This window comes from Oenanthe melanoleuca, chromosome 25, assembly GCF_029582105.1.
Source record: "Oenanthe melanoleuca isolate GR-GAL-2019-014 chromosome 25, OMel1.0, whole genome shotgun sequence".
NCBI classification, from domain to species: domain Eukaryota; kingdom Metazoa; phylum Chordata; class Aves; order Passeriformes; family Muscicapidae; genus Oenanthe; species Oenanthe melanoleuca.
In genome coordinates, this window is record NC_079358.1 from 1,145,571 (window position 1) to 1,171,255 (window position 25,685).

Below are 25,685 nucleotides of genomic sequence, written 5' to 3' on the forward strand. Positions count from 1 at the left end.
GGGTTTGGAATTCAGCAGTTCCTGCTCAAAGCTGAGTTCTCCAGGAATGTTTTTGTCCATCCCAGCCCTTCTGGGGTTTGTTTTTCTGCAGCTGCCCATCAACAGCACCCAGAACAACATTGCTGGGCACTGAGCCACAGCTTTAGAAAAGCCCAAAGAGCCCCAGGCTGGGTTTCCCCAGCAACAGATCCCAGCCCTGACTCTCCCAGACAGCAGCAAAGAACTTCCAGAGCTGCTCCAGGTGTCTCAGGTCTCACCTGCCTGGAGGTTTCAGCCCAGGATTTCCAGAGGTGGGAAAGGAACGTGGCCAGTCCAGCATTTATTGGTACTGGGGATTCACAGGATGGTGATTTGGGGTTGGAAGGGACCTTAAAAATCATCCCTGAGCAGGGACATCTCCAAATCCCATCCAACAATGTCTCCCCTCTGTTTTCATGCCTTGGAGCACCTCGTGTGTCTGGTCACCAACATGATCAGAATTAACACTAAAATCTGATTCTGGGACAAAGCAAAACCAATCCAGGTGCAGCAGGAACTGTCCCAGGCTCACTGGGGGTGGAGGGGCTGGAACACACAAATTATTTATTGAGATTTGATTCCAACTTTTTGCTCACCAGTGGCAGCCAGAGAAGGTGCTGAAGACACAAAATTACCAAAAACCAGAAGGATTCTGCAGGTAATGAATGACCCACAGGACTCAGGGTTGAGATAATCAGGGTGACCTAAATACTGAATAAATTCCAGGACTGAAGGAACCCCTAAAAAAAGAGGGAGAGGAATTATTTACAAGGGCCTGGAGTGACAGTCAAAGGGGAATTCCAGAGGGTGGGGAAGATGGGATATTGGGAAGGAATTTCTCCATGTGGGATTTGAGGCCCCTTCCCACCCAAACCAGTCTGGGATTCTGTGACTTGTGCAGGAATTCAAATGAAACACAGAGTTTTATTTAACATTGATATTTTCCCTTCATTTCCACATTCTCTGCACCATGACTGGTCAGGGTGCTCCATCCCTTTCACTGATTTAATAACCAGAATTATTGAAACTATTCAGCCAAAGTGCACAGTCACTGATTATCTTCTACTTACTGTGCAAAATGTGAAAGGGAATCTCTCTTCATCCTTCTCTGTTTGACTCCTAAAAACCTCTAAAAACCAGAGGGTTTCAGGTTCTTTCCCCATTGAACAGAAACAAAAGGATTTGCATCATAAAAAGAGAAAAAAAAAAAAGAAAAAGGGCCAAGAGAATGGGCATGAAAAGAGAAATGGTTTTGTGGAGAGCATGGAAGCTCAGCCCTGATTTTTTTCCCACCTTCCCTGCCTGTGCTGGGTTTTGGCACAGTCGGGTTTCTCCTCCTCCAGCTCGGATTTTCTGCCTTATCTCATTCCCCGGCGTTGCCAGGGCGATGGCAGATCTGAGTCACCGCCTTTTTTTCGCCTTTTTTTCGGAGCAGGATTCACAAAAAGGATCCCAAAAAACCCCCGAGGGTCCCTTCTCCATCCTCATTGAGATGCAACAGCTGGATCCGGGCTCTGAGCGAGGGGCCCCCCGAGGGGACTCGGTTTTTGTTGAATATTGGAAAGAATCCAAAAAAAAAATAAAACCAAAAAAAGACCCTGCAGAGCCCCCAGGGGAGAAAAGGAGGCTCAGAGGGAATTTGTGGTTCTGAACAATTCCCTGACAGGAGGGGATTTGGGATCTGCTCCCAAAAACAGGAACAGCAGGAGGAGAAGGAGAGATTTAGATTGAATTCGTAAGAATTCTGATTTTTAGTATCTCCAGGGTTTATTTTATTGAATTTTCTATATTTCTGTGGTTATTTCTAGAGTTTATTCTATTAAATTTTCTGTATTTCTATGGCTAGTTCTAGTGTTTCTTCAATAGAATCATAAGAATTCTGATTTTTAGAATCTCCAGGGTTCATTTTATTAATTCCTGAACTTTCCTCCTTCAGCACTCCCAGGCTGAACAACCCCAGAACAGACTGACACATCCAAAACCAAAGGTTTGTATTCAAAATTATATATATTGTGTCAAATAAAACAATTGTTCTGTGTACAAATTTATACATGGCAAAAAATAAAACTCTTTGAATAACACTGTGTAAAAATTAAAAAAAAAAAAAAAAAAAAAAGTGCTGGCTGCTGTTTTGCTCTATGAATTCTAGAAGCAAGAGGCTCAGCAAAGGCATTGGGAAACACCAAAACTGCACTGCAGGACTCAGGTAAGGCACAGAATTCAGAAATTTTGGGGTGAAAATAATTCCCAGGTGGTGTTTTTATCTGAGTTTTAATCAGCTTTTAATCCAACAATGAGAACATCAGTGATGGCTGAAGGAACAAACTCACACAGGAATGTGGAAGAGTCTGAAATTCTGAATAATCTGAATTCTCCTCAGCCTTTTCCAAGCCAGTTTTGGATTCTGTGTAGCAGGAGATGAGAAATGGAAACCAATTTCAGTGCTCAGCTCATCACAAAGCAAATGGAAAATGCAGCCCTTGCCACACTTCTCATTTCTTTAAATCTTCCACAAAGAAAATATTCTTCAAACCATCAGGCACAGGATTTCCAGTCTTATTTTGGGTAATAAGGAGGTTTTTTTACATATATATATATATATATATATATGTATTTTATTTTTATCTTCACTGTTTTTCCAATCCTTTTACACTGGGTTTTCAGTTTGGATGGCACAGGAAAATCACTTAAGTGATCACTTAAGTGAAATCAGCTCTTTCCACTCTCACACTGAAGGATTCCAGGCACTTGGTTCAGAGAACATCTGAGTCACCCAGCTGTGACCTGTCCTGTTGTTAAACAGCAAAATCCAGAGGAGCACCAGGCACCTGATGCCAAAACTGCTGTAAAATCTGGTTGGTTTCTGGTCAACTGGTTTGTTTCCATCCCACCTACAGCACTGCTGATCACTGGGATCAACTTGTACACAAGTATTCCACCTCAGTTTTCCTTGGAAAGGAATTTATTCCATGAGGGCACATGAAGTCACTTTGTGATCACCTCTCTCAAAAAAAGCAAAATCCTCTCGTGCAAACAACTGAGAAAACTGATTGAGAGAGAGGCTGAACTCCAGTTCAGCTTCCAAGGACAAACACTCCAAAGTGCAGGGTCATGAACCCATCACCTGGGTCCAGTAAAAAACAACAACAAAATACAACTGGGCTTGAAGTTCAACCCCCAGAACGAAGGCAACACGGTTCTAAACAAAAACAACTGGCAGAGTTCCACATTCCCTCTCAGGTGCCACATCCTGGCCGAGGGTCACAGCTTTTGTCCTGGCTTGGCAGAATTCTTTTTTTCTTCAAGTGACTGAATCCTTCTTTCTACGAAAGGGGGATTTGAGTCTTTTCCAGATGTTGCTTTTGGGCTTGGATTTCCTCTCCAGGGCCATGACAGCCTCCCTCTCCTTGCGGCGGATCTCGCGCACCAGCGCGTGGAACACGTCGTCGATGTAGTAGCGGAAGGCGGCCGAGGTCTCGAAGAAGGGGCAGCTGAACTCTCGTGCCAGGGCTGAGCCCTCCTCCTTGGACACCTGGAGGGAAGTGCACAGCCTGCTCAGGTGGGTTCTGTCACCAGCTGTTGAGCCAGGTGAGCTAATGATTCCTTATCTCCGTGGGAGATATCTCCTGTTAATGGGCAGCTGGGGCAATCATCTTCATTTTTTTTTTTTCAGGAGATATCTCCTGCTAATGGGCCATCTTTAAACCAGCTGGGCAATCATCTTTATCTTCCCACAGCCCATCCTCCCTCCAGGAGATATCTCCTGTTAATGGCCAGTGAGTCCCAGGGCATGACTGATAAAATTCCATCATCCCACTGGGAGATGCTCCAGCCAGGGGAGGAGCCAAGCCTTTCCTACCCAGATAAAAACTGACATTTTGGACATCACTGGATTCCAGAGGAAAACTGAACCTTTCTACATCATCCCCAGACTTCAGAGGAAAACTGCACCTTCTCCAGCTGAACCACATCTGCCCCTGCAGGAGGATGCAGCCACCATTGAATGGGACTGTGCCAACACCCTGACTGACTGACGGGTGTCAGCTTGGATTCTGACTCTGGCAGGGTTTGGGATTGTTCTTTGTAATACTGTATTTCTATTTTAATTTTCCTAGTACAGAACTGTTATTCCTAATTCCCATATCTTTGCCTGAGAGCCCCTTAATTTCCAAATTACAATAATTTGGAGGGAGGGGGTTTACATTCTCCATTTCAAAGAGAAGCTCCTGCCTTTACTGGCAGCCACCTGTCCTCTAAACCAGGACATCAGGAAACCAAACCCCAGGAGTTCATTCCTTTGCCTTTCCCTATTTTGCTCGCTGTCCCTCTGTCCCAAGGGTTGTTTCCACCCAGCTCCAAAGGTTTCTCTGTTCTGCTTTCACTCATCACTTCTCTGGTAATGCAAGAGACTCTCTGGACATCCACAGAACAAAGAATGTTCCTTTTTTTGACCTAAACCTATAAGCAGCCCTCAGCCCTGGTAGTTTGGTGAGTAAAGGAAGCTTCTCCTTGTCCAGAGCTGTTGTCTTTGTCTCACTACTTCCCAAAAAGAAAACATTTCTAAAGCTTTCTTGCTTCAAGCCCCATCCAACCTGGCCTTGAACACTCCAGGGATGGGGCAGACACAAATTCTCTGGGCACCCTGTGCCAGGGCCTCACCACCCTCACAGGGAGGAATTTCTTCCCAGTATCCCATCTAACCCTGCCCTGTGACAGTGGGAAACCATTCCCCCTTCTCCTGGCACTGTAAATTCTCTCTCTATCTTTCTCGTAGCTCCCTCAGGTCCTGGAAGGCCATAGTTAGGTCCAGGCTGAACAATCCCAGCTCCCTCTGATCATCCTGGAGCCTCCTCTGGACTCTCTCCAGCAGCTCCAGCTCTTTCCTGTGCTGGGCCCCAGGGCTGGAGTGGAGCAGAGGAGCAGAATGCCCTGTTCCTGCTGCCCATGCACATCCAGCCTCACATCTACCAACAAATCAAGAATTCAAAATAAAACAAAACTGAACTCGAAGATTTTGTTTCTGCTGCTACTGGTGTGCAACTCAGCACAAAGAAAGGAAGAACCCCCTCTTGTGTGAGAGCATCTCCCAGCCCTGGCAGAGGCTGCCCTGCCTTACCTGGCGCAGCTGGGTCAGGTCAGACTTGTTGCCCACCAGCACCACGGGGGTGTCGTCGGTGCGGCGCACGCGGTAAATGAGCTGCTTGAACTCGCGCACCTCGTGGAAGCTGCGCCGGTCCGTGATGGAGTAGCAGATGATGAAACCCTCTCCAGCCCTCATGTACTGATCCCTCATGGCTGTGAACTCTGCCTGCAAATACACAGTGGGTTTTTCACTTCTACATGATGACTTGGTGGTTTTACAAGTTTTGGTTTTTTTTTTGGCTGTGTAAATATATGGGTACCAGCGTGGTTGCCCCACAAACCAGGATGTGTTTGGGTTCCTTTGGCACACAAACCCCACTGACAAATTTCACAGCCCACAGGTGCTGCTGGTTCACCAGAGCCACAGCCTGAGCCAGATATCACCAGCAACACGATGCTCATGAGAAATGAGAACACTCAAACCCCCCCAGACTGGAACAAACCAGAGCAATGCAGTATTTTATGCAATAAAATCAAATCCTTCCTGCAGGATTTCTGTCCCTACAGCTGGTCATTACAGGCTGGCTGCTTCACATGCTCTCAATTCACTTGTGATTACTCACACACCTGTCCTGCTGTATCCAAAATATCCAGGTTGGCAGGTTCATCATCGATGCGGATCCGGATTTTATAGGCATCCTCTGTGGGTTCAGGACATCACAAAGGTTGGGATACAAGCACAACACTCATCAGCTCACAAATACTACACCCTCATAGGAGCCTCAGTCTGAGCTTTGTTTAAATTAAATTAAATTTCTAATTTTTCTGCTGTGATTTAACAGTTTACGTGCAAAAATCACGCCCTGTTCCTGAGCCCAGAAATTCATTTTGGTCACCTTGGTGGAAAACACAAAGGAGTAACATTTTGTTTTTTTCAAAGCCAGAAAAGATCTGTGATTCAAGGGAAAAACTGGTCACCAATAAATGACTTTTTAGACAATAAAATATACTAAGTGTTATATATAAATATATATATATATGTGTGTGTTACATATTATATATGTAGACTTAATTATACATGTAAACATAATAATTAAGTATGTAATATTATTATAAACACCATATTAAAACAATTTGTCTATAAATATATAAATACACAAACTGTCCCTCTCAGTCAGCACTCCCACACTTTAAGAACCCGTTCTCAGCAAGAATTTGGCTTTTTTTCCCTCCACTTTTCCTTCCACTAGGTAACTGCTGGTTCAGGTTTCTCCTGGAGATGCTGCTGAAGTTCTACAGCACCACAGTGAGTTGTTGAGCACTTTCATCCCTCCCAATTTCTCAAACACACAGAACAATTTGGCCTGACAAGTGAACAGCAAAGAGCTGATCACAGCACAAAGTCTGGATTTTGTGAATAGAAAACTAAAAATGGCTCAGCAGCAATTTCAATCCCTGTCTGCCAACACACAGACAGAGACAGGGCATGCCCTGAATGGATGGATGGGAAAATGTCTGAGGAGCTGAAACTCAGGATTCACATCTACAGCCAGATTTACAGATATCTCTGAATTGAATACTTTAAAGCAATGTGCTGTAACAGCTTCACCTGCCAACGGAATGAATGAGCAGAAAAGAGATTTTCCTCACCAATGGTGGGATCGTGGTCCTCTGGGAACCGGTGGCTGATGAACTGCATGGTCATGGCTGGAAGAAGAAATCAGGGAACAAGCTCAGCTCGTGGGGTTTGGGCAGGGGCCTTGATCAAAGAATGGGGTTTGGTCAGAGAACAGGGTTTGGGCAGGGAACAGGGCTTTGGCCAGGGAATGGGGTTTGGTCAGAGAATGGGGTTTGGTCAGGGGCTTTGATCAGAGAATGGGGTTTGGACAGATAATGGGGCTTTGATCAGAGAATGGGGCTTGGTCAAAGAATGGGGTTTGGTCAGGGGATGGGGCTTTGGTCAGTAATTGGGGTTTGATCAAGGAATGCGGTTTGGTCAGGGAACAGGGTTTGGTCAAGGAATGGAGCTTTGGTCAAAGAATGGGATTTTGGGCAGTGAATGGGGTTTGGTCAGGGAACCGGGTTTGGTCAGAGAACGGGGCTTCGGTTAGGGAATGGAGTTTGGTCAGGGAATGGGGCTTTTATCAGAGAACGGGATTTGGTCAGGGAAGGGGGTCTGGTAAGAGAACGGGGCTTTGGTGAGGGAACAGGGTTTTGGCGAGGGAACGGGGTGTTGGGCAGAGAATAGGATGAGAGAATGAGGCTTTGGTCAAAGGACGAGGTTTGGTCAGGGAACGGGGTTTTGGTCAGGGAACGCGGCTCCCCCCCGGCCGCCGCCGAGCCGAGCCGAGCCCCTCGGGCCGGGCCGGGCCGAGCCCCTCAGGCCGAGCCGAGCCGAGCCGAGCCGAGCCCTTCAGGCCGAACCCCTCAGGCCGAGCCCCTCAGACCGAGCCGAGCCGAGCCCAGCCCCTCGGGCCGAGCCGAACCCTTCAGGCCGAACCCCTCAGGCCGAGCCCCTCAGACCGAGCCGAGCCGAATCCTTCAGGCCAAACCCCTCAGGCCGAGCCGAGCCGAACCCTTCAGGCCAAACCCCTCAGGCCGAACCCCTCAGGCCGAGCCCAGCCGAACCCTTCAGGCCGAACCCCTCAGGCCGAGCCCCCGCCGCTCCCCCGGCCCGGCCCCCGCCGCCCCGCACTCACCGCTCTTGCCGACGCCTCCCGCTCCCAGCATCACCAGTTTGTACTCCCGGGATTGCCCCGGGGCACCGCCACCGCCCGGCCGGGCTCCGGCATCCATCGCCGCTGCCCCGGCCCCGCTCGCAGCGACACCGAAATGGCGGCGGCTCCTCCGCCACAGCGCCCGCCCGGGCTGAGCGCAGGGGCGGCGCCCGACGGCGGCTCGGAGGGGACACACCGGGACAGCGGGGACGGGACGGGAACGCGACGGGACTCGGCGGGATACACAGACGGTATGATAAATGAAAAACAAAATTAGCAACATTTAGATTGCTTTATTTTATATAGACAGAGCAAGCTGCGCTGGGGAGGCAGAGGGGTCACAGCCACGCTCCACCCAACTTTGGTTTGCAGCTCCCTTTTATAGCATGGTTTCCTTGTAGTCATCTATAATTATTTTTTTGTTGGCATAATTTTGCCAGGTGAGCAGTGATGGTCTGTGTGATCGCTGGATGATGTGAGTCTCTAGACAATTTGTCAATCCCACAGATAAACATCTGCTCTTGGTAGACAAGGAATGGCAGAAGTCAGGAAATCTGGTCTCAGGAATAGGCTGCAATTGATTACACAAAGGCAGGAAACCTGATTTTGCAGGATCTGTTGGGCTGTGTGAAAACCTTGTTTTGCAAGCTGTCAGTAGATGCAACTTATTTAGAAACATAATAATAATATTTATAACAGGGGGATTTAAACAAATGATTGAATCGTGTATTTTCCTTTCTTTAGTGTTGTGCTTCATTTCAGACTTAAGTATTCATGTTAATCTGGATCTTGGGGATTCTGTCAGCTCCTGGACCTGTGACCCCATCCCCAGGAACTCCCCCAAGCCCAGACCCCCCTCCCAGCCCCTCCCTCGACCCTTGGGGTCCCCCCATCCCCATCCCTTCCCCATCCCCACATCACCCCCATCAGGGTCTGCAGCTCCAACCCTCACCCAAAGCAGCAGCAGGAAGCAGAATATTTATACATTTATTTATAATGAAAGTATGGTTCTAATTATTTACAAGACATGGGAAAGCTGAGGTTTGTACAGGTGAGGCTGTCCTGGCTGCAGCAGTGACACAGCCCCTTCTGAAAAGCACAGCTCCTGTCCCAAAAGCTGCCTTGGAGCAGTGGCAGTGCTCCATGCAAGAGTTCTGGCTGCACCAGCCCATCCCACACAGCCCCTGGTGCAGTTCTTGTCCAAAACAGTCCAAAATCAAGTCAAAAAACTCATTTTCAGGTCTGCACATGAGGCAGGAGCTGCTGGACCCAAATGCTGCCCTTTGGGAAACCACCCTGCAACCTTCTGGCTCTGGTGGAATCCATGAATGAGGGAAGATATAAAGATGAGTCTCTGAAAAAGGAATTCCTGCTGGGTGGGAATGAGTCCTGGGGTGAGCAGAAACAATTCTGTACCAGGGTTACAGTGCCAAAGTCCAGCTGGGGTAAAGTGAACCTTCCAAAAATCCAAAAACCTGAGCATCCCCCCACCCCAACATCTGGCTGGAACAAAAACTTGTGGGATTGGTAAAGTCACATTTCAAAACAAAACCAAGCTGAGTTACAGGAGATGTTTGAAATAAAAACAACCAAACGTGATGCTCAAGTTTTTCACAACTTCTGGATGTTCCTTCCCTCTGGTGAAAGTCCAAAATTGAGGCTGAGTCACCAGTAGATCACTGGGGCTGACAGCAGGAGCACTCAAAAAATGCAAATGCAGAGTGAAGTCAGTGTCACTGACTCTTCCCTTTAAATTATTTGGGAAAAACAAAAATATGGCCCAAGAGGCTTCCCTGGTTCCTCTTTACAGCACTTCTCCCTTGCACAAGGGACTAACCCCATCAGGATGCTATTCCAAATATTCCTTTTTAAAATTGACAAACACACTGCCAAAATGAGGATTTTTTTTTTTTTAAAAAACAATGGAGCCCTTCCAAGGGGAAATTGGCTTCTGCAAATGTAAAAACAACACATCTTTGCCAAGTTCAGTTCTGGAATATACATGCATTATTGCTAGAGGGGGAAAAAACCAGATGAATGAAAACTTCTTGTGCAGTTTTTATGGTGCCATCCAGAAAGGCATCTGTTGTTTAGCTCTCTGTTGTGAGGATGGGTATTGGTACCCCAAACTCCAGCCCTGTGAAAAAGTACTTGCATTTTTATGGCCACCATGTTCCTCCTCTTCATCTGATGAATCTCCAGCATAAGCCACCAATCCAAAGCCCTTCTCTGCAGTTTTCATCTTCTTGGCTTGATGATCTAGGAGGGGAAAAACAAAACAAGCCCCACCCAGGCCCCAAAGAAGGAAAAAAAAATAAAAACAAAACGAACAACAACAACAACAAAAAAAAAAGAGATAAAATACCCCAAAACGAGTTAATAACAATAATAATAATAATAAAAAAAAAAAGATGTTAATTGTAAATTGTTAGTTGGACACCATTTTGAGGTCACAAGGTCATCCAAGGTCGATGGTCACAGGAAACAGCAGCAGCAACAGCCATGTGATCCACCAGAACCATGTAAGAGAACAGAGAAACAAGAAAGAAACACACAGAAAAGGTCAAGTTAGCAAATGGCTCTCAGCCAGGGCAATTTCACCCTTAAAGAGATCAACAAAGAAAAGTAGAAATTTGCTTCAAAAGGCAGCTAACAGCAGAGCAATGGCTGGGAGCAAAGACTGCAGAAGAACTAGGGTTAACCAGGCTGAGTTCCATAATTGCATTTCTGAGCAAATTCAAACCTTTGCTGAGCCCCAGGAAAGGTGAAATCCTGAATTTCTGAGCCCCAGGAAAGGTGAAATCCTGAATTTCTGAGCCCCAGGAAAGGTGAAATCCTGAATTTCTAAGCCCCAGGAAAGGAGAAATCCTGCATTTCTGAGCAAATTCATCCCAGGAAAGGTGAAATCCTGCATTTCTGATTAAATTCAAACCCTTGCTGAGCCCCAGGAAAGGTGAAATCCTGCATTTCTGAGCAAATTCACCCCAGGAAAGGTGAAATCCTGCATTTCTGAGCAAATTCATCCCAGGAAAGGAGAAATCATGCATTTCTGAGCCCCAAGAATGGTGAAATCCTGAAATTCTGAGCCCCAGGAAAGGTGAAATCCTGCATTTCTGAGCAAATTCATCCCAGGAAAGGTGAAATCCTGCATTTCTGATTAAATTCAAACCTTTGCTGAGCCCCAGGAAAGGTGAAATCCTGCATTTCTGAGCCCCAAGAATGGTGAAATCCTGAATTTCTGAGCAAATTCATCCCTGGAAAGGTGAAATCCTGAATTTCTGAGCCCCATGAAAGATGAAATCCTGCATTTCTGAGCCCCAAGAATGGTGAAATCCTGAATTTCTGAGCCCCAGGAAAGGTGAAATCCTGAATTTCTAAGCCCCAGGAAAGGTGAAATCCTGCATTTCTGAGCAAATTCATCCCAGGAAAGGTGAAATCCTGCATTTCTGAGCAAATTCACCCCAGGAAAGGTGAAATCCTGAAATTCTGAGCCCCAGGAAAGGTGAAATCCTGATTTTCTGAGCAAATTCACCCCAGGAAAGATGAAATCCTAAATTTCTGAGCAAATTCAAACCATTGCTGAGCCCTAAAGGTGAAATCCTGCATTTCTGAGCCCCAGGAAAGGTGAAATCCTGAATTTCTGAGCAAATTCACCCCAGGAAAGGTGAAATCCTGAATTTCTGAGCAAATTCATCCCAGGAAAGGTGAAATCCTGCATTTCTGAGCCCCAGGAAAGGTGAAATCCTGCATTTCTGAGCAAATTCATCCCAGGAAAGGTGAAATCCTGCATTTCTGATTAAATTCAAACCTTTGCTGAGCCCCAGGAAAGGTGAAATCCTGCATTTCTGAGCCCCAAGAATGGTGAAATCCTGAATTTCTGAGCCCCAGGAAAGGTGAAATCCTGCATTTCTGAGCAAATTCATCCCAGGAAAGGAGAAATCCTGCATTTCTGATTAAATTCAAACCCTTGCTGAGCCCCAGGAAAGGTGAAATCCTGCATTTCTGAGCCCCAAGAATGGTGAAATCCTGCATTTCTGAGCCCTAGGAAAGGTGAAATCCTGAATTTCTGAGCAAATTCATCCCAGGAAAGGAGAAATCCTGCATTTCTGAGCAAATTCAAACCCTTGCTGAGCCCTAGGAAAGGAGAAATCCTGCTTTGTACTTCAACACAGAACAACCAAAAAAAAAAAAATATTCACCTGTTAAAACCAGCACCAGCTCATTTGGGAAAGGGAACTGGATTTTAGGAATGTTTGGGGAAAGAAAATTGGATTTACAGAAGTGTTTGGGAAAAGAAAATGGATTTACAGGGGTGTTTGGGGGAAAAAAAATGGATTTATAGAGGTGTTTGGGAAAAGAAAATGGATTTACAGGGTAGTTTGGGGAAAGAAACTGGATTTTAGGGATGTTTGGGAAAGGAAACTGGATTTGAGAAAAGAAATTGGATTTTAGGGGTGTTTGGGAAAGGAAAGTGGATTTGAGAAAAGAAACTGGATTTTAGGGGTGTTTGAGTAAAGAAACTGGATTTGGAAAAAGAAACTGGATTTTAGGTGTGTTTTGGATAATAAACTGGATTTGGAAAAAGAAACTGGATTTTAGGTGTGTTTTGGATAATAAACTGGATTTTAGGTGTGTTTTGGATAATAAACTGGATTTTAGGGGTGTTTGAGCTGCTGCACTCACCATGGTTGCCTGGTAAAGACCCCACACCTTTTCTTTCTTCTGATTCTGATTTCATTCCAGTGACAGGAAAAGCTGGTGGAGGCATCAACTGCCTGTTTAAAAGAAGATTTTTTGGTTTTTAACCAAGCTAAAAATCAAAGGTAATAAAAATCAAATTCCTAACTGTGCTGGTTTGTAAAGGTATTTTTAGACAATCAAAAAAATTCAAATTAATAAACCAAAACTACTACATTAACTCAGCCCTTGGTCTGAGGAGTTGAACTTTAAATTATTTTTTATATATTTCTATTATTTAATTATTGGGTTAAAAGTATAAATAATAGAGGTGTTAATTCTTTATTGAACAGTTTAGCTTTTTGTAGCAGCTGAATTAATCTCCATTTTGCTCATTTTAGATGATAGCAAGAAGTGTTCATGAACTTTCTATACTTTAGATAAGATTTAATAAACAACAAAAAAACCCCCTGAAAATCCACTTTTATTTTATTTTATTTTATTTTATTTATTTTTTAATCCTGACTCTGAATGAAAACAGAAGAGACTCCAGACATAACATTAATTGTGGGAGAAATAGGATTTTTGGACAGCAAATTAATATGATTATGTAGAGGCTGATTTGTTATTTAATTATACATTTTAAGACTACTGTTTATGTGATTATATATTTTTAATTGGTGCTTTTATGCTGTTTATATGTTTTGCAGTAGGTATGATGATTTGTGGCTGTTTAGAACTTTGCTGGTTTGGGTTTTTTAATTTTGGTATTTTGTTTTTTAGTTGTGTTTTTTTTTTCTTGATTTAGCACAATTTATGTTTTAGTGGCTTTGAAGGGTTTTAACAAGTCGTAGAAAAAAAATCCTTAAAAATGGCTCATTTAAACATTGGTATAAACTAAGAAATATACAGAAAAAAATAGTAAAAAATGCAGAAAAACAACTAGGCAGCAAAATATGGAGAAAAAGATAAAATATATAAATAATACATATATATTGTATACATACACATATATATTATATATACACATACATACATGTACATATATATTATATATACACATATATACATGTACACATATATATACACATATATACATACACACATATATTATACATGTTATCTGTACATATATATTACATATACATATTTATTATATGTATACATACACACATGCATATATATACATATATCTTATATATACACATATATACATACACACATATATATTATATGTACATATATATTATATATACATATTTATTATATGTATACATACACACATGCATATATATACATATATCTTATATATACACATATATACCTACACACATATATATTATATGTACATATATATTATATATACATATTTATTATATGTATACATACAGACATATGCATATATATACATATATCTTATATATACACATATATACATACACACATATATATATTATATGTACATATATATTATATATACATATTTATTATATGTATACATACACACATATAAATATAAATATATAAATAAATAAATATAAATAACTAACTATAGTTTGGCTGGTGCACACAGAGCCCAGCCTGGTTTTGTTCAGACATGTCACTGTGACCCAAGCTCATTCACTATTACAACACATGAATTAAATGGTGTATATAAATAATATATATACACATATATACACATATATTATATATACACAAATATATATACATACATGTATCATACATATACATACATGTATTATATATATACCTACATACACACATATACATATATATACGTATGCATGTATATTGTATACACACATACATATATATACACATATTAAATAAATAAATAAATAAACAAATAAATAAATAAAGATAAATCAATCAATCAATCAATCAATCAATCAATAAATGTATAGTTTGGCTGGTGCATACAGAGCACAGGCTGGTTTTGTTCAGACACGTCACTGTGACCCAAGCTCGTTCACTATTACTACACATGAATTAAATGGTGTATATAAATAATATATATACACATATATACACATATATTATATATACACAAATATATATACATACATGTATCATACATATACATACATGTATTATATATATACCTGCATACACACATATACATATATATACGTATGCATGTATATTATATACACACATACATATATATACACATATTAAATAAATAAATAAAGATAAATAAATAAATAAATAAATAAATAAATAAATGTATAGTTTGGCTGGTGCATACAGAGCACAGGCTGGTTTTGTTCAGACATGTCACTGTGACCCAAGCTCGTTCACTATTACTACACATGAATTAAATGGTGTATATAAATAATATATATACACATATATACACATATATTATATATACACAAATATATATACGTACATGTATCATACATATACATACATGTATTATATATATACCTATATACACACATATACATATATATACGTATGCATATATATTATATACACACACATATATATATACACACATATTAAATAAATAAATAAATAAATAAATAAATAAATAAATAAAGATAAATCAATCAATCAATCAATCAATAAATAAATAAATAAATGTATAGTTTGGCTGGTGCATACAGAGCACAGGCTGGTTTTGTTTAGACATGTCACTGTGACCCAAGCTCGTTCACTATTACTACACATGGATTAAATGGTGTATATAAATAATATATATACACATATATACACATATATATATATGCATGTATATATATATATATACATACATGTATTATATATATACACATACATGTATTATAAATGTATCTATACATACACATATACATATATATACATATGCATATATATTATATATACACATTTAAATAAATAAATAAATAAATAAGTAATAAAATAATTAAATAAAATAAATAAATAAATAAATAAATAACTGTGGTTTGGCTGGTGCACACAGAGCCCAGCCTGGTTTTGTTCAGACACGTCACTGTGACCCAAGCTCGTTCACTATTACTCCACATGAATTAAATGGTGTAAAACACAGCAGGGTTCCACACAACCAAGAGAACATGAAGAAAAAGTGTGAGATCAGAGCAGCAGAGTGGATTTGCTCACCCACCTGTCCCTCTCTCTCTCCTTTCCTGAGGAACTGGCTGCCTTGGCCGTGCTTCCCTCCATTTCGCTCCCACTGGAGAAGCCTGTACCTAAATTAGTCATATGAATGGGTCCATGCTATGAGCAGAAAAACACACGGCATTAGCAAATCTACAACTACAACCACAGCTACAGCTCCTTAATGATACTGTTAGGAAACCCAACCTTTCAGAGCATATGGAATTTCTAAGCATTTTGCTATACAAAAATGTTTTTTTTTTCCTAAAAATACTGGTAGGAAAATGCCTGAGCACCACTCTGAAGACTCCTCATCACCTACTCCACCTTGTCAGGACAATAAAGAGCTGCTCCCTTCCTGGATCACCTATCACCTCCTCAGCCAGCTAATTCTGAACACTGAACCTCCTCATGCCACAGGAATCTGCTTGAGATTCTAGTATCAGGCAGTTCCTTATTGCCTCCAGGCAAAGCTTTTAATATTTTATTAAGGGTTCTGCCTGTGAAACATTTCTAGACACTCCCTTTGCTCCCATGCAAATTGGAAGAACTCAAAATTATTTTTTCTAAAAATGATCTAACTAGCTAAAAAACAAATCAAGCTTTTAAACTAGACTTCTGGAAATCCTCTCAAGTGCAACCTGCAAGGTAAATGGGAAAAACTGGAAGTTATTACATCTCCCTCCCCCTTAAAAAGCCCAACTAAATTCTAATAAGAATTCCAATAAAGCCCCAAATAAACTCCCTTGAAGGGAAGCAGTGCCACACTCTTGTCATGTCTGTGACCTGGATGCACCATTGGTTTTTGGGAAGGGATGAAAGCAGCTGGAATGAGTTAAACCCCAGTTTTAGAGCAGTGCTTCCACTCAGAGACAGCAAAATGTGGGCACTGCCCTCTGCCCAAAGCCCTGCACTGCTGCTCCAGCAACCTGCTCTAGCAGAACCTCTCACCAACCCCACTCTGCCTGGGTGAGGGAAGTAAAATTGCTGATTTTATTCCACCTGGTATCCCAGCAGTCCTGACTCTCTCTCATCAGGCAGCTCCTCGGTGAAACGTCTCTTTTGGCCCTGGGGATGGGGCTGCACCTGGGGCTGGCTACCAGTTGGCATGGTGGTTTTTACTGGGGCAGCAGGAAGGAAAGGAGCACTCAGAGGACTCTGCCAGGTACAAGTTGGAGAGAAAAAAAACAAGAAAAATTTGATATTGTGCATGTAAAGTGTTCATTCAATGCAGTGTCATACAAAGGAGCAGAACACACAGGGAACTTCTCCAGATTATAGGAAAACTCATAGCTGAAGAGGTAAAAACATTCATTTAGAGAATGCTCCCACCTCAAACAAATCCCCATCTGTAATTTAAACACAGGGGCATCAGAGTGTGATGATGCCCCTCAGAAATGAGCCCCCACCCCCAAAAATGTCCTTGCTGTAAAGAGGAAATATGAAAAATGCAGTAGGAAGCTGCCACATGACAATTCAGTTGCTTAGAAGAACAACAACAAAAAACCCCAAACCAACCAACAAAACCCCACAAATAAAAAAAACAAAAACAAAAAGAAAGCCCTCAAGTGTTGAAGTCAGTAAGTTAAAGGATTCTCTGAATCCTTCAAAGAAAAATCAAAGTGCAAAAAATTAAAGCCTTTAGATGAATTGAAGTATATTAAGCCACTTACACATAAAGTAAGTCAGTAAATTTTAGTAAAAGCTGTAGTGCTTTTAATAAGTAAAAAGTCTGAATTCCACAGTAGTAGCTTAAGTTCTAGTGAAGGTCAAAACATACTGATATCTTCAGCAGAAGCTCCAAGCCCAGAGTTGTAAACAAGACTTAGACATAATAGAGCTACAGCAAAAGTACTGCTTACATTTTCTAAATGGAACAAAAGTCATATGCATAGGTTATACTCAACCTAGTGTGCTAAAAAATTAAAATTCTAGTAAGTTGAGAAGTAACAGCCCAAGCTTGCATCTTAGCTTGGCAAAAAAATCCTATATAAAAATTAGTATTAGGAAGAGTTAGTGCTTTTGCCTTTCTGCTTTGCTGCCACTGCTTTTATAGCCTCAACACCCAAGGACAAAATAAGAATTGCTGCACTAAAATCTTCAAAACCAGCTTCTGCTTTAACTTAAAACACTAAACTAAACTTAATAAAGACTTTAATGTCTGTGACAGTGCCTTGGAAACTAATGTGCTTCTGCAATAAATAACCTTTATTAGCTGCTTTTTTAGAAAATTACCCAACCAAGTTTGTGCAACCACACACTCAAGAAGGATTCTCCATCTACCAAAGTATTTTGTGTGTCCCATAAATGAGCCTGGGCTGTACCTGGCCAGTGCTGGCTGGAGGCTGCACCTGAGCAATGGGGTACTGGGTGGGCACGGGCGGCACGGCCGTGGGCAGCGTGGGCAGGACTCCAGGAGCCAGGGGCACTGCAGGGGGCACAATCCCTGGCACCCCATAGGGAGGCTGGACAGGCTGCTGAGGAGGGGGCACCACAGGATAACCAGCCTGGTACCCATTGGAGGGGTAATAGGAGGGCTGGGAAGGGACGCTGTTGATTGTGGCTGGTTGGGTGAAGCCTGGGGGGAGAGGGAGAAAGGAGATCAGTTCTGCCATCCTCAGCAAAATATCCAGTTTCATTCCAAATGGAAAAGAAGCTGGAGTTACCAAGGCTGAGTTCTTGCTGAGATTTACCTGCCAGGGGAACTGCAGTGGTTATCTGGTTCACAAATCGGGAGTACTCAGCATGAACCTGCAGAGAATTTCAGAGATTAGACAATAAAACCAATATTAACCAGGCAATAAAAAATGTATTTACACTATTAACCACAAAAAATATATTTACAACATTAACCACAAAAAATATATTTACAACATTAACCACAAAAAATATATTTACAATATTAACCAGACAATAAAAACATATTTACAGTATTAACCAGACAATAATATGTATTTACATTAACCAGACAACAAAAATGCATTTACACTATTAACCAGACAGTAAAAATGTATTTAAAATATCAACCATAAAAAATATATTCACAACATTAACCAGACAAAAATATATTCACAATATTAATAAAAATGTATTTACAATATTAAGCTTTATGTCATTCCCCATAACTATGTGAGGGAATGCTGATTACAGAACACACTGTGAACAAGGACAGCAAAACCCCAAACTTAACCCACCCACCAAAACCCCAAAAAACATCCCCCTGATCCTAATGGCCTCTGTGGCAGATTTGTGTCAATTATGGGATAATCTTTCATAGGAAAGAGAGTGGCAAATTAAAGACCACAATAAAGCCTCAGAATAAAAAAATCTTCTAAATATTTTTCAAGAGATTTCATAGCCCATACTCAATTATCAACTGAAAGACTTTCCAGGACTTTATTTCCATTCATACAAAAGAAGCTGAGAAATTTAATTTTCTCTCTGTACATGTGAGAGATTTTCTAGTATTTTTTTGCTACACCCATCACTTTATTTTTCCTAAAGCACACAGTGCAGCTCAGGACATCATGTAAAGCTGAAGCAAAGGAAGCAAGGAGCAAAAAGTATTAAGAATTTCTTAGCCAAGCACACTCCAAAACTACAAAGAGCTCTGAAATCTCATATTTGTAGAAGTTACTCACAGTTTGCAACAGGTTCTCACACAGCTTTTTAGCAGCTGCCAAACCTTCTGGTTTTGGGTGACTGAAAATAAAAAAAAAAAACAACAACCTTGTAAAAACAAACTTTTCTGCCAAATTTGGGAGCTCCTTCTTTGCCCTATCACAAAATCACCTTTATCACTTTAGAGACACCACTACTGAAGTCAAACAAGATTTAGAAACTTATTTCATTTAATTTTAAATACTTTAATGCTTAATGAAATATTTAGTACTTTAATGCTTAATGAAATTAAGTATTTCATTAAGCATTAAATCACTCAAAATTAAGAATTCCCCACAGAGATTAAACACTTATTAACATTCCTGACTGACCAACTGGATTTTTTAAATATTTTTTTGGAACTCCCCCATACCTGATGTAGATGTACATGGGCTCAAAGGCTTCTCTGCCTGATGCTGGCTCTATGCAACCTGAGCCTTTCCCACGAAGAAACACTTTGGCACCAGTTTCAATCTGAATGTGCTGCAAGTAGGAGCAGCCAGGCCCTTCCACCTTCTCCTTCACATTAAATGTTGGAACAGCATGTTCCAGCCCAACAAATAACTTGTCCTGGACATAATGCATCTGGAAATGAACAGCAAAAATTTAATATTTCACATGAATAGGATGTTGATGTCACTGCTGTGACAGACAGAAGGGGTCAGTGTCAGATGGCACAGTGAGCCCTGTGCTTCTCTGCAAGTAGGACTGCTCTCTCCATCCCTTTTCTTTTAGGAGGTCACTGTCACCTGAGTCTCACACTCCAGACTCAGTCTTTCCAGTCCTCCAGATTTCACAACTGTGTGGGGTTGGTGTGACCAGAAATGTGGATTCTGTCCCCATCTGTTAACCCAGCTGGGGCAGTGACCCTGATCTCCTGGCACATATTATCTGCTCATGGGCCATCTTTAAACCAGCTGGGCAATCATCTTTATCTTCCCACAGCCCATCCTCCCTCCAGGAGATATCTCCTGTTCATGGCCACTGAGTCCCAGGGCATGACTGATAAAATTCCATCATCCCACTGGGAGATGCTCCAGCCAGGGGAGGAGCCAAGCCTTTCCTACCAGATAAAAACTGACATTTGGGACAGCAAGGAACCTTCTTTCCACTGGATTCCAGAGGAAAACCAGACCTTTCCACATCATCCCTGCACCTTCAGAGGAAACTGCACCTTCTCCAGGAGCACTGCTCCAGCTGAACCACATCTGCCACTGCAGGAGGATGCAGCCACCATTGAATGGGACTGTGCCAACACCCTGACTGACTGACGGGTGTCAGCTTGGATTCTGACTCTGGCAGGGTTGGGATTGTTCTGTGTAATACTGTATTTCTATTTTAATTTTCCTAGTAAAGAACTGTTATTCCTAATTCCCCTATCTTTGCCTCCCTATCTTTGCCTGAGAGCCCCTTAATTTCAATATTATAATAATTTGGAGGGAGGGGGTTTACATTCTCCATTTCAAAGAGAAGTTTCTATCTTTATTGGCAGACACCTGTCCTGCAAACCAGGACAACAACACAATAAGGGGGTGATTTTTTTGGGGTGTTTTTTCATCTTTTGTGTTGTAGGTTTGTTATTTTTTAAAAAATGAATAGCACATGACATGTTTGCTTTGTAAAAGGTAGATGTTGTAAGCAGGGATATTCAATGAAATCCAAAGCAAAGGATCACTCACCCCTGACTGGAATGGAGGTTTTTGGCCAACAGCTGGAGTTATCTGAGTGATGGGGGCTGGCTGGTGATACACAGTCACTGTGGCTCCATTGAAGGTGGGGCTGGACCCTGTGGCTGCTTTCACTACTCCATTGGTAATGATCTCTTTGATTCTGTTCACAGCTCCTGGTTGAGAAAACACAAAATTCATTCTTATTCAGCTGCCCAGGGTCACTTGCCACATTCTGTGACAGGATTGCATCTTGCAGTGGGGCCAGGATGATCACAGAGGATCCTCAGGGAAGGGCTGGAGCTGTGTCAGGGCAGGTTTAGGTTGGATATAGGAAAAGGTTCTTCCCCCAGAGGGTTCAGTGTGTTATCAGTGAGATATGAGCTGCACCTCACACTCCCTCACATTCTCTGCAATCTATCCCAAGCTTTGATTTCCTGCTGAATGCAGCACGTGGCACCTCAGGGATTTCTGAGCAGAGACCTCAGTATCAATGTTTGAATGGAGTCTGTTATCAACACCAAATCCAACACAGCCACTCAGACAAACCCTTCATCACAAACAGGGAGAGAAAAAGCAGAAAGGATGTTTTGTACTCACTGTCAACCAGCTCCCGTGTCTGACCCTGAACGTGAAGATACAAAGGACGATCTCTGGAAAAAAAAAAAAATCCAAATATTCAACTAAATCCACATACAACACAATAATAGTGGATCCAATCTAATTATACTACAGTCACTACATACAGAAAGTCTTGATAAAAATCTGAAAAGCCCTCCAGATAACAGAATATGAATTCCTTGAGTATCACAGTGCTTAGGCAGAAAAGTTCTGCACTGAAAATATGATTCAGGAGTTGATGACTCATAAAAGTTACACCACTGACAACTTTAATTGGCTTGCCAACATAAATGGTTCACCAACTAAAAGCAGCAAGGAATTTTATATTTTGGAAGTTGCAAGTGTTCTGTGGTGTAGGATCATATTTACAGGAAAATGAACATTTACTAAATAAACCATCCTAACCCTTCTGAATGAGGTCATCTCTGTGCATAAAAAAGCTGATGTTGCAAAAAGAAGTAAAATAAAGTTACTGACATAACATAGGGGTGTCAACCTGACTAAAATGACACTTCTGGTGTCAAGCATACTTAATCTAATTAATCTTATTAGATTAGGAAAAAGACACGTGCTTGCCTCGTGGACAGAGTGCAGCTAGCAATCAAGAGATGCATGGACAAAGCAGAGCTGCCAATTAAATAATGTGTGACTGTGCAAACAAAGATAAAAGGTAAATATAAATGATATTAGAAGTAAAGAAACAGTTTTTGCTGGATTCACATTTAATTGTGCAGAGTCCTTTCTCTCCTCACTGTGGGGACTGAGCACAGTGTGATCTGTCAGGGTGATGATCACCAAATTTATTGGTGACACTGCTCACAGAGAACCAACCAAACAGGAACCTCAGCACTTTGTCACCTCAGGAGAAAAGAAGCAGAACCTCCAAAAACAGAAATACCAACCCAGGTCCCACTTTGGCTTTCTCTTCTGCAGTCATGAACCTCCCTCGAGTGGAGACAGCTGCTCCACTCAGGCGACTGATCTGCAAAAAATGTACAAAGCCCAGTGACACAGAGTAACAAACAAGGCACAGAACAGCAGAGTTTACATAATGCTGCTGTAAAAAACCCCAGAAATCATTAATCAACTGCTAAGAGACTGATGCTGGCTCTGAAGTCATCATATAATGATTTACTGAGCAAACCAACAAACTAAACCAACACCTTCAGTTTTCCAGAAGGACTGAACAAAGTTCACTGCAAGTTCTTTTAACCTTCCAGATGAAGCTGATCTCCTGAGTGAAGCTGCCAGGACAGCTCAGAGCTCCCTGGGAATGGCACTCACCTCATCCTGGGTCTGGCCCCTGGTCAGCAGGTTCCTGCAGGTCAGGGGGACGTCGTTGATCTCCACCTCTGCCACCACAAGGTCATCTTTGCTTTTACTCGTGGCTGGACCTTTTCCCAGAGCCTGCAGCTTCAACAAGAATCATTGCAAAAGACCAGTGGGTGGAAAGAAGTGATGTAAGAAAAATAAACTGAGAGCAGAGCTCAAGGGGTGAATGTCCTTCTGGTTTTTCTAAAGGGAAAATCTTGACAGAGATTAGTGAAAAGCACACTGGACCTAATCTTGATCTGCCTCCTCACAGCCCTGAGCCCAAATAAACACACCAGCTTTATATTCAGCATGTATTAACAGAGTAATTAATGTTTCTGTTCTGTATATGATGTGGAACTGAGCTGTAGAGCTGCTTGAACAGAAACCAAAAGTGTAAAAATTCATTTTACACTTGAACTGGCAGATCTGACAGAAATCTGAGAAGCCAATGAAACATTTATTTCATGTTTGTAGCTCCTGCTCCTCTCACCAGAATTTAGAATTTTTGTTCAAGGTCTGAACTCACCCAGACTACACAGAACTCTCCCCATCTTTTCTTAAGACAGGGCTGTGTCAGGCTAAGAAATAAAAAGCCACAGTCACAGATTCAGAAGATCCAGAAAATACAGTGGAAGAGTTGGGAATTACCACAAAGATCTACAGCCTTCTAAATATTCTGAAATTAATTTTGGGGACATAAAGGTAAAACAAGACTTTATTAAAAAAAAAAAAAAAAAAAAAAGAACCTTCCAGGATCACCCATCCACTGTCAAAAATATCACTTAAAGCACTTGTAGGAGAGCTACAAGGCAGCTACAGAGGCTTTAAACTGACTTTAAACTGCTCTTTAAACTCTTTAAAAAAAACAGTACATTCATTAACCTGCAGCTCCTTAATTTCAATTCCCTCACAACCTGAAAGGTCATCAGAGTTAATTACTCTAGAAATGCCTTCACTGAACATGTTCTACCATAACCAGCATATGCACTGAAGAACTAGATGCATAATTTATACATTTGTTACTATATTAAAAAATTTAAAGAAAAATCTGTGCAATAAAAATTGGCACCCTAAATGCACATTAATTACTTGATTAATGGTTCCCAGAGCAAAACAGTTTGTCACAGGATGCCAGAGTGCTACTGGAGCTTGTGACAAAAACAGAGCTGGGAGAATGAGACAGCACCAGCATCTGCCAATTTCTGGATGTCTCAAAGTGCCAGTCAGCAAATGGATTTTATTTCCATGGGCTGTGACTGTGGAGGCTCCCTGAAACCAGGCCCTGTGTCCTTCCAGCTGGGAATTCCATTCTGGGTGGATTGTTCAGCACTGAGCAGCAAATCCCATCATCTCTCACAGGAAAAAGGCTGCAGAGGTGGTTTCAGCCCCAGAAGTGACAGGGAAACAATTAAAGAGAATTTGTGACAATTTCCCACTATTTTTTTATCTGGGAGTAAATCCCATGGCAAAATGAGCAAGACTGGCACAGTGTGAAAAAAAATGAAGCACAACAGCACAAAAGCCACACTTCTTGTTCATTTTTTATTTCAACAAGTTTGGATGGAAACAGGGAAGGGAAGGGAAGGGAAGGGAAGGGAAGGGAAGGGAAGGGAAGGGAAGGGAAGGGAAGGGAAGGGAAGGGAAGGGCTCAGAGCCCCTGCCAGGGCCTGAAGAGGATTTACAAAAAGGACTTTTTACCATGGCACATAGTAATGGGACAATGATTTTAAAATGCCAGAGGGCAGGGTTAGATGGGATTTTGGGCAGGAATTGTTCCCTGGGAGGGTGGCAGGCCCTGGCACAGGAGCCCAGAGAAGCTGGAAGTGCCCAAGGCCAGGCTGGATGGGGCTGGGACAGGGGAAGGTCCCTCCCAAGCCAAACCACCCTGTGATCCCATGAAACTTGAAACAGCTTCTAAACTTGGCTCTAGCACAGGCAGAAGAGCCAGACAAGACTGTGCCTGGGACTGGAAAAGTGGCTTTAAGTTACACTTGCTTTAGAATAGAAAACTCAGAGATTATCTAAGAGGAACACACAGGGATCATCCAGTGCAAGTGCCTGAGCTCATCAGGCTCAGCCAAGGCTGAAAAAGCTTTTAGGACTTGGACATACAGCTCCTGCTGGCACCAAAATAACTCGGGCCACTATTTTAAAGCTGTTGTTTCACACACCATCTTTTCTCTCTGGATAACACTTCAAGAAAAACTCTTTAAGATTTCTCTTACAACTCAGAATATAAAAAGTTTTCCAGCTCCCTACAGCAGGCTGACCTCACAGGCATTCACTGCTTTCTGTTTGGCTGAAAAATAATTTTTTTAGTTATTTCTGATTTCATCGGTGACAAAACCCAGCGGTGACACCCTCGCGTCCATCCACCCACCTTATCCGCCGTGCTGGGCGCCGGTTTCAGCTTCCCTTTGGCCATCAGCATGGCGTTGATTTTGGCCGCCACGGCCGCAGCCGCATCCAGCGCTCCTGAGGGAGCGGCGGAACTCTCGGATCCGGCCACGGCAGCGCCGCCATCGCCGCCCCCACCGGGGAACGGCCGCCCGGGCAGCGGCGCCGTGCCGGGGAGGAGGAAATTGGGCGCGGGGCCGGGTTGATCCCACTTGCTGCGGCGCCTGGAAAACACGGAGAGTGAGGTGAGGAGAGTGAGGCGCTGCCATGAGGGGGAGCGGGGATGGCCGAGCCGCCGCGGCCGCGCCTCACCCGCCCGCGGCCCCCGCGTCCCGCTGCGCTCCGCCGCCCGCCGACATGGCCGCCACGGCTGCCGCGCGTCACTTCCGGCCCGCTCCCGCCGCGCCGCTTCCGGTGGTTGTCATGG

The 25,685-nt window shown here is 42.5% G+C and overlaps 2 protein-coding genes, 1 long non-coding RNA gene and 1 other non-coding gene across 8 annotated transcripts; 1 reads left to right on the plus strand and 3 right to left on the minus strand.

Annotated features, from left to right (window-relative positions):
- Window positions 1-2,607: 2,607 nt before the first annotated feature.
- On the minus strand, window positions 2,608-7,969 carry RIT1 (Ras like without CAAX 1). 2 transcript variants are annotated; one of them, XM_056510899.1, is made up of 5 exons: window positions 7,800-7,969; window positions 6,751-6,807; window positions 5,728-5,801; window positions 5,135-5,326; window positions 2,608-3,550 (listed from the first exon to the last, which is right to left on the minus strand). In XM_056510899.1, the coding sequence occupies exons 1-5, from the start codon at window positions 7,894-7,896 to the stop codon at window positions 3,320-3,322; spliced, it is 651 nt and encodes a 216-aa protein (XP_056366874.1). In that variant the 5' UTR covers window positions 7,897-7,969; the 3' UTR covers window positions 2,608-3,319. The 2 variants fall into 2 exon arrangements, with proteins under 2 accessions (XP_056366874.1, XP_056366875.1); XM_056510900.1 differs by having other exon boundaries at window positions 6,751-6,859; window positions 7,800-7,888.
- An 805-nt stretch (window positions 7,970-8,774) lies between these two features.
- Window positions 8,775-12,232, plus strand: LOC130263378 (uncharacterized). Of its 2 annotated transcripts, XR_008842317.1 has the most exons (6): window positions 8,775-8,947; window positions 8,999-10,645; window positions 10,811-11,319; window positions 11,410-11,835; window positions 11,908-12,129; window positions 12,162-12,232. It is a non-coding gene; the product is annotated as an uncharacterized LOC130263378 (long non-coding RNA). The 2 variants fall into 2 exon arrangements; XR_008842316.1 differs by lacking the exon at window positions 12,162-12,232 and having other exon boundaries at window positions 8,776-8,947; window positions 10,811-11,247; window positions 11,908-11,998.
- KHDC4 (KH domain containing 4, pre-mRNA splicing factor) lies at window positions 9,817-25,670 on the minus strand. 3 transcript variants are annotated; one of them, XM_056510879.1, is made up of 14 exons: window positions 25,571-25,669; window positions 25,242-25,482; window positions 22,832-22,954; window positions 22,450-22,529; window positions 21,527-21,579; window positions 20,939-21,102; window positions 19,633-19,844; window positions 19,241-19,301; window positions 18,293-18,350; window positions 17,924-18,177; window positions 16,602-16,757; window positions 15,607-15,719; window positions 12,501-12,592; window positions 9,817-10,076 (listed from the first exon to the last, which is right to left on the minus strand). In XM_056510879.1, exons 1-14 carry the CDS (start codon window positions 25,615-25,617, stop codon window positions 9,877-9,879), a joined length of 1,854 nt encoding a protein of 617 aa, XP_056366854.1. In that variant the 5' UTR covers window positions 25,618-25,669; the 3' UTR covers window positions 9,817-9,876. The 3 variants fall into 3 exon arrangements, with proteins under 3 accessions (XP_056366854.1, XP_056366853.1, XP_056366855.1); XM_056510878.1 differs by having other exon boundaries at window positions 22,832-22,960; XM_056510880.1 differs by having other exon boundaries at window positions 9,817-12,592; window positions 15,607-15,691; window positions 22,832-22,960; window positions 25,571-25,670.
- On the minus strand, window positions 19,922-20,050 carry LOC130263513 (small Cajal body-specific RNA 4). The gene has a single exon (XR_008842351.1). It is a non-coding gene; the product is annotated as a small Cajal body-specific RNA 4 (non-coding RNA).
- Window positions 25,671-25,685: the final 15 nt, after the last annotated feature.

Excerpts from the sequence above, each read along its gene's own strand:
- RIT1 (XM_056510899.1), bottom strand. The coding sequence starts at position 7,896 with ATGGATGCCGGAGCCCGGCCGGGCGGTGGCGGTGCCCCGGGGCAATCC. Across the intron at positions 6,808-7,799 it reads GGGAGGCGTCGGCAAGAGCG|CCATGACCATGCAGTTCATC; the intron begins GTGAGTGCGGGG and ends TTCTTCTTCCAG. Across the intron at positions 5,802-6,750 it reads GGACCACGATCCCACCATTG|AGGATGCCTATAAAATCCGG; the intron begins GTGAGGAAAATC and ends CTGAACCCACAG.
- KHDC4 (XM_056510878.1), bottom strand. The coding sequence starts at position 25,617 with ATGTCGGCGGGCGGCGGAGCGCAGCGGGACGCGGGGGCCGCGGGCGG. Across the intron at positions 22,530-22,831 it reads GGGGCCAGACCCAGGATGAG|ATCAGTCGCCTGAGTGGAGC; the intron begins GTGAGTGCCATT and ends CATTTTTTGCAG. Across the intron at positions 18,351-19,240 it reads GTGAGAACCTGTTGCAAACT|GTTCATGCTGAGTACTCCCG; the intron begins GTGAGTAACTTC and ends AATTCTCTGCAG.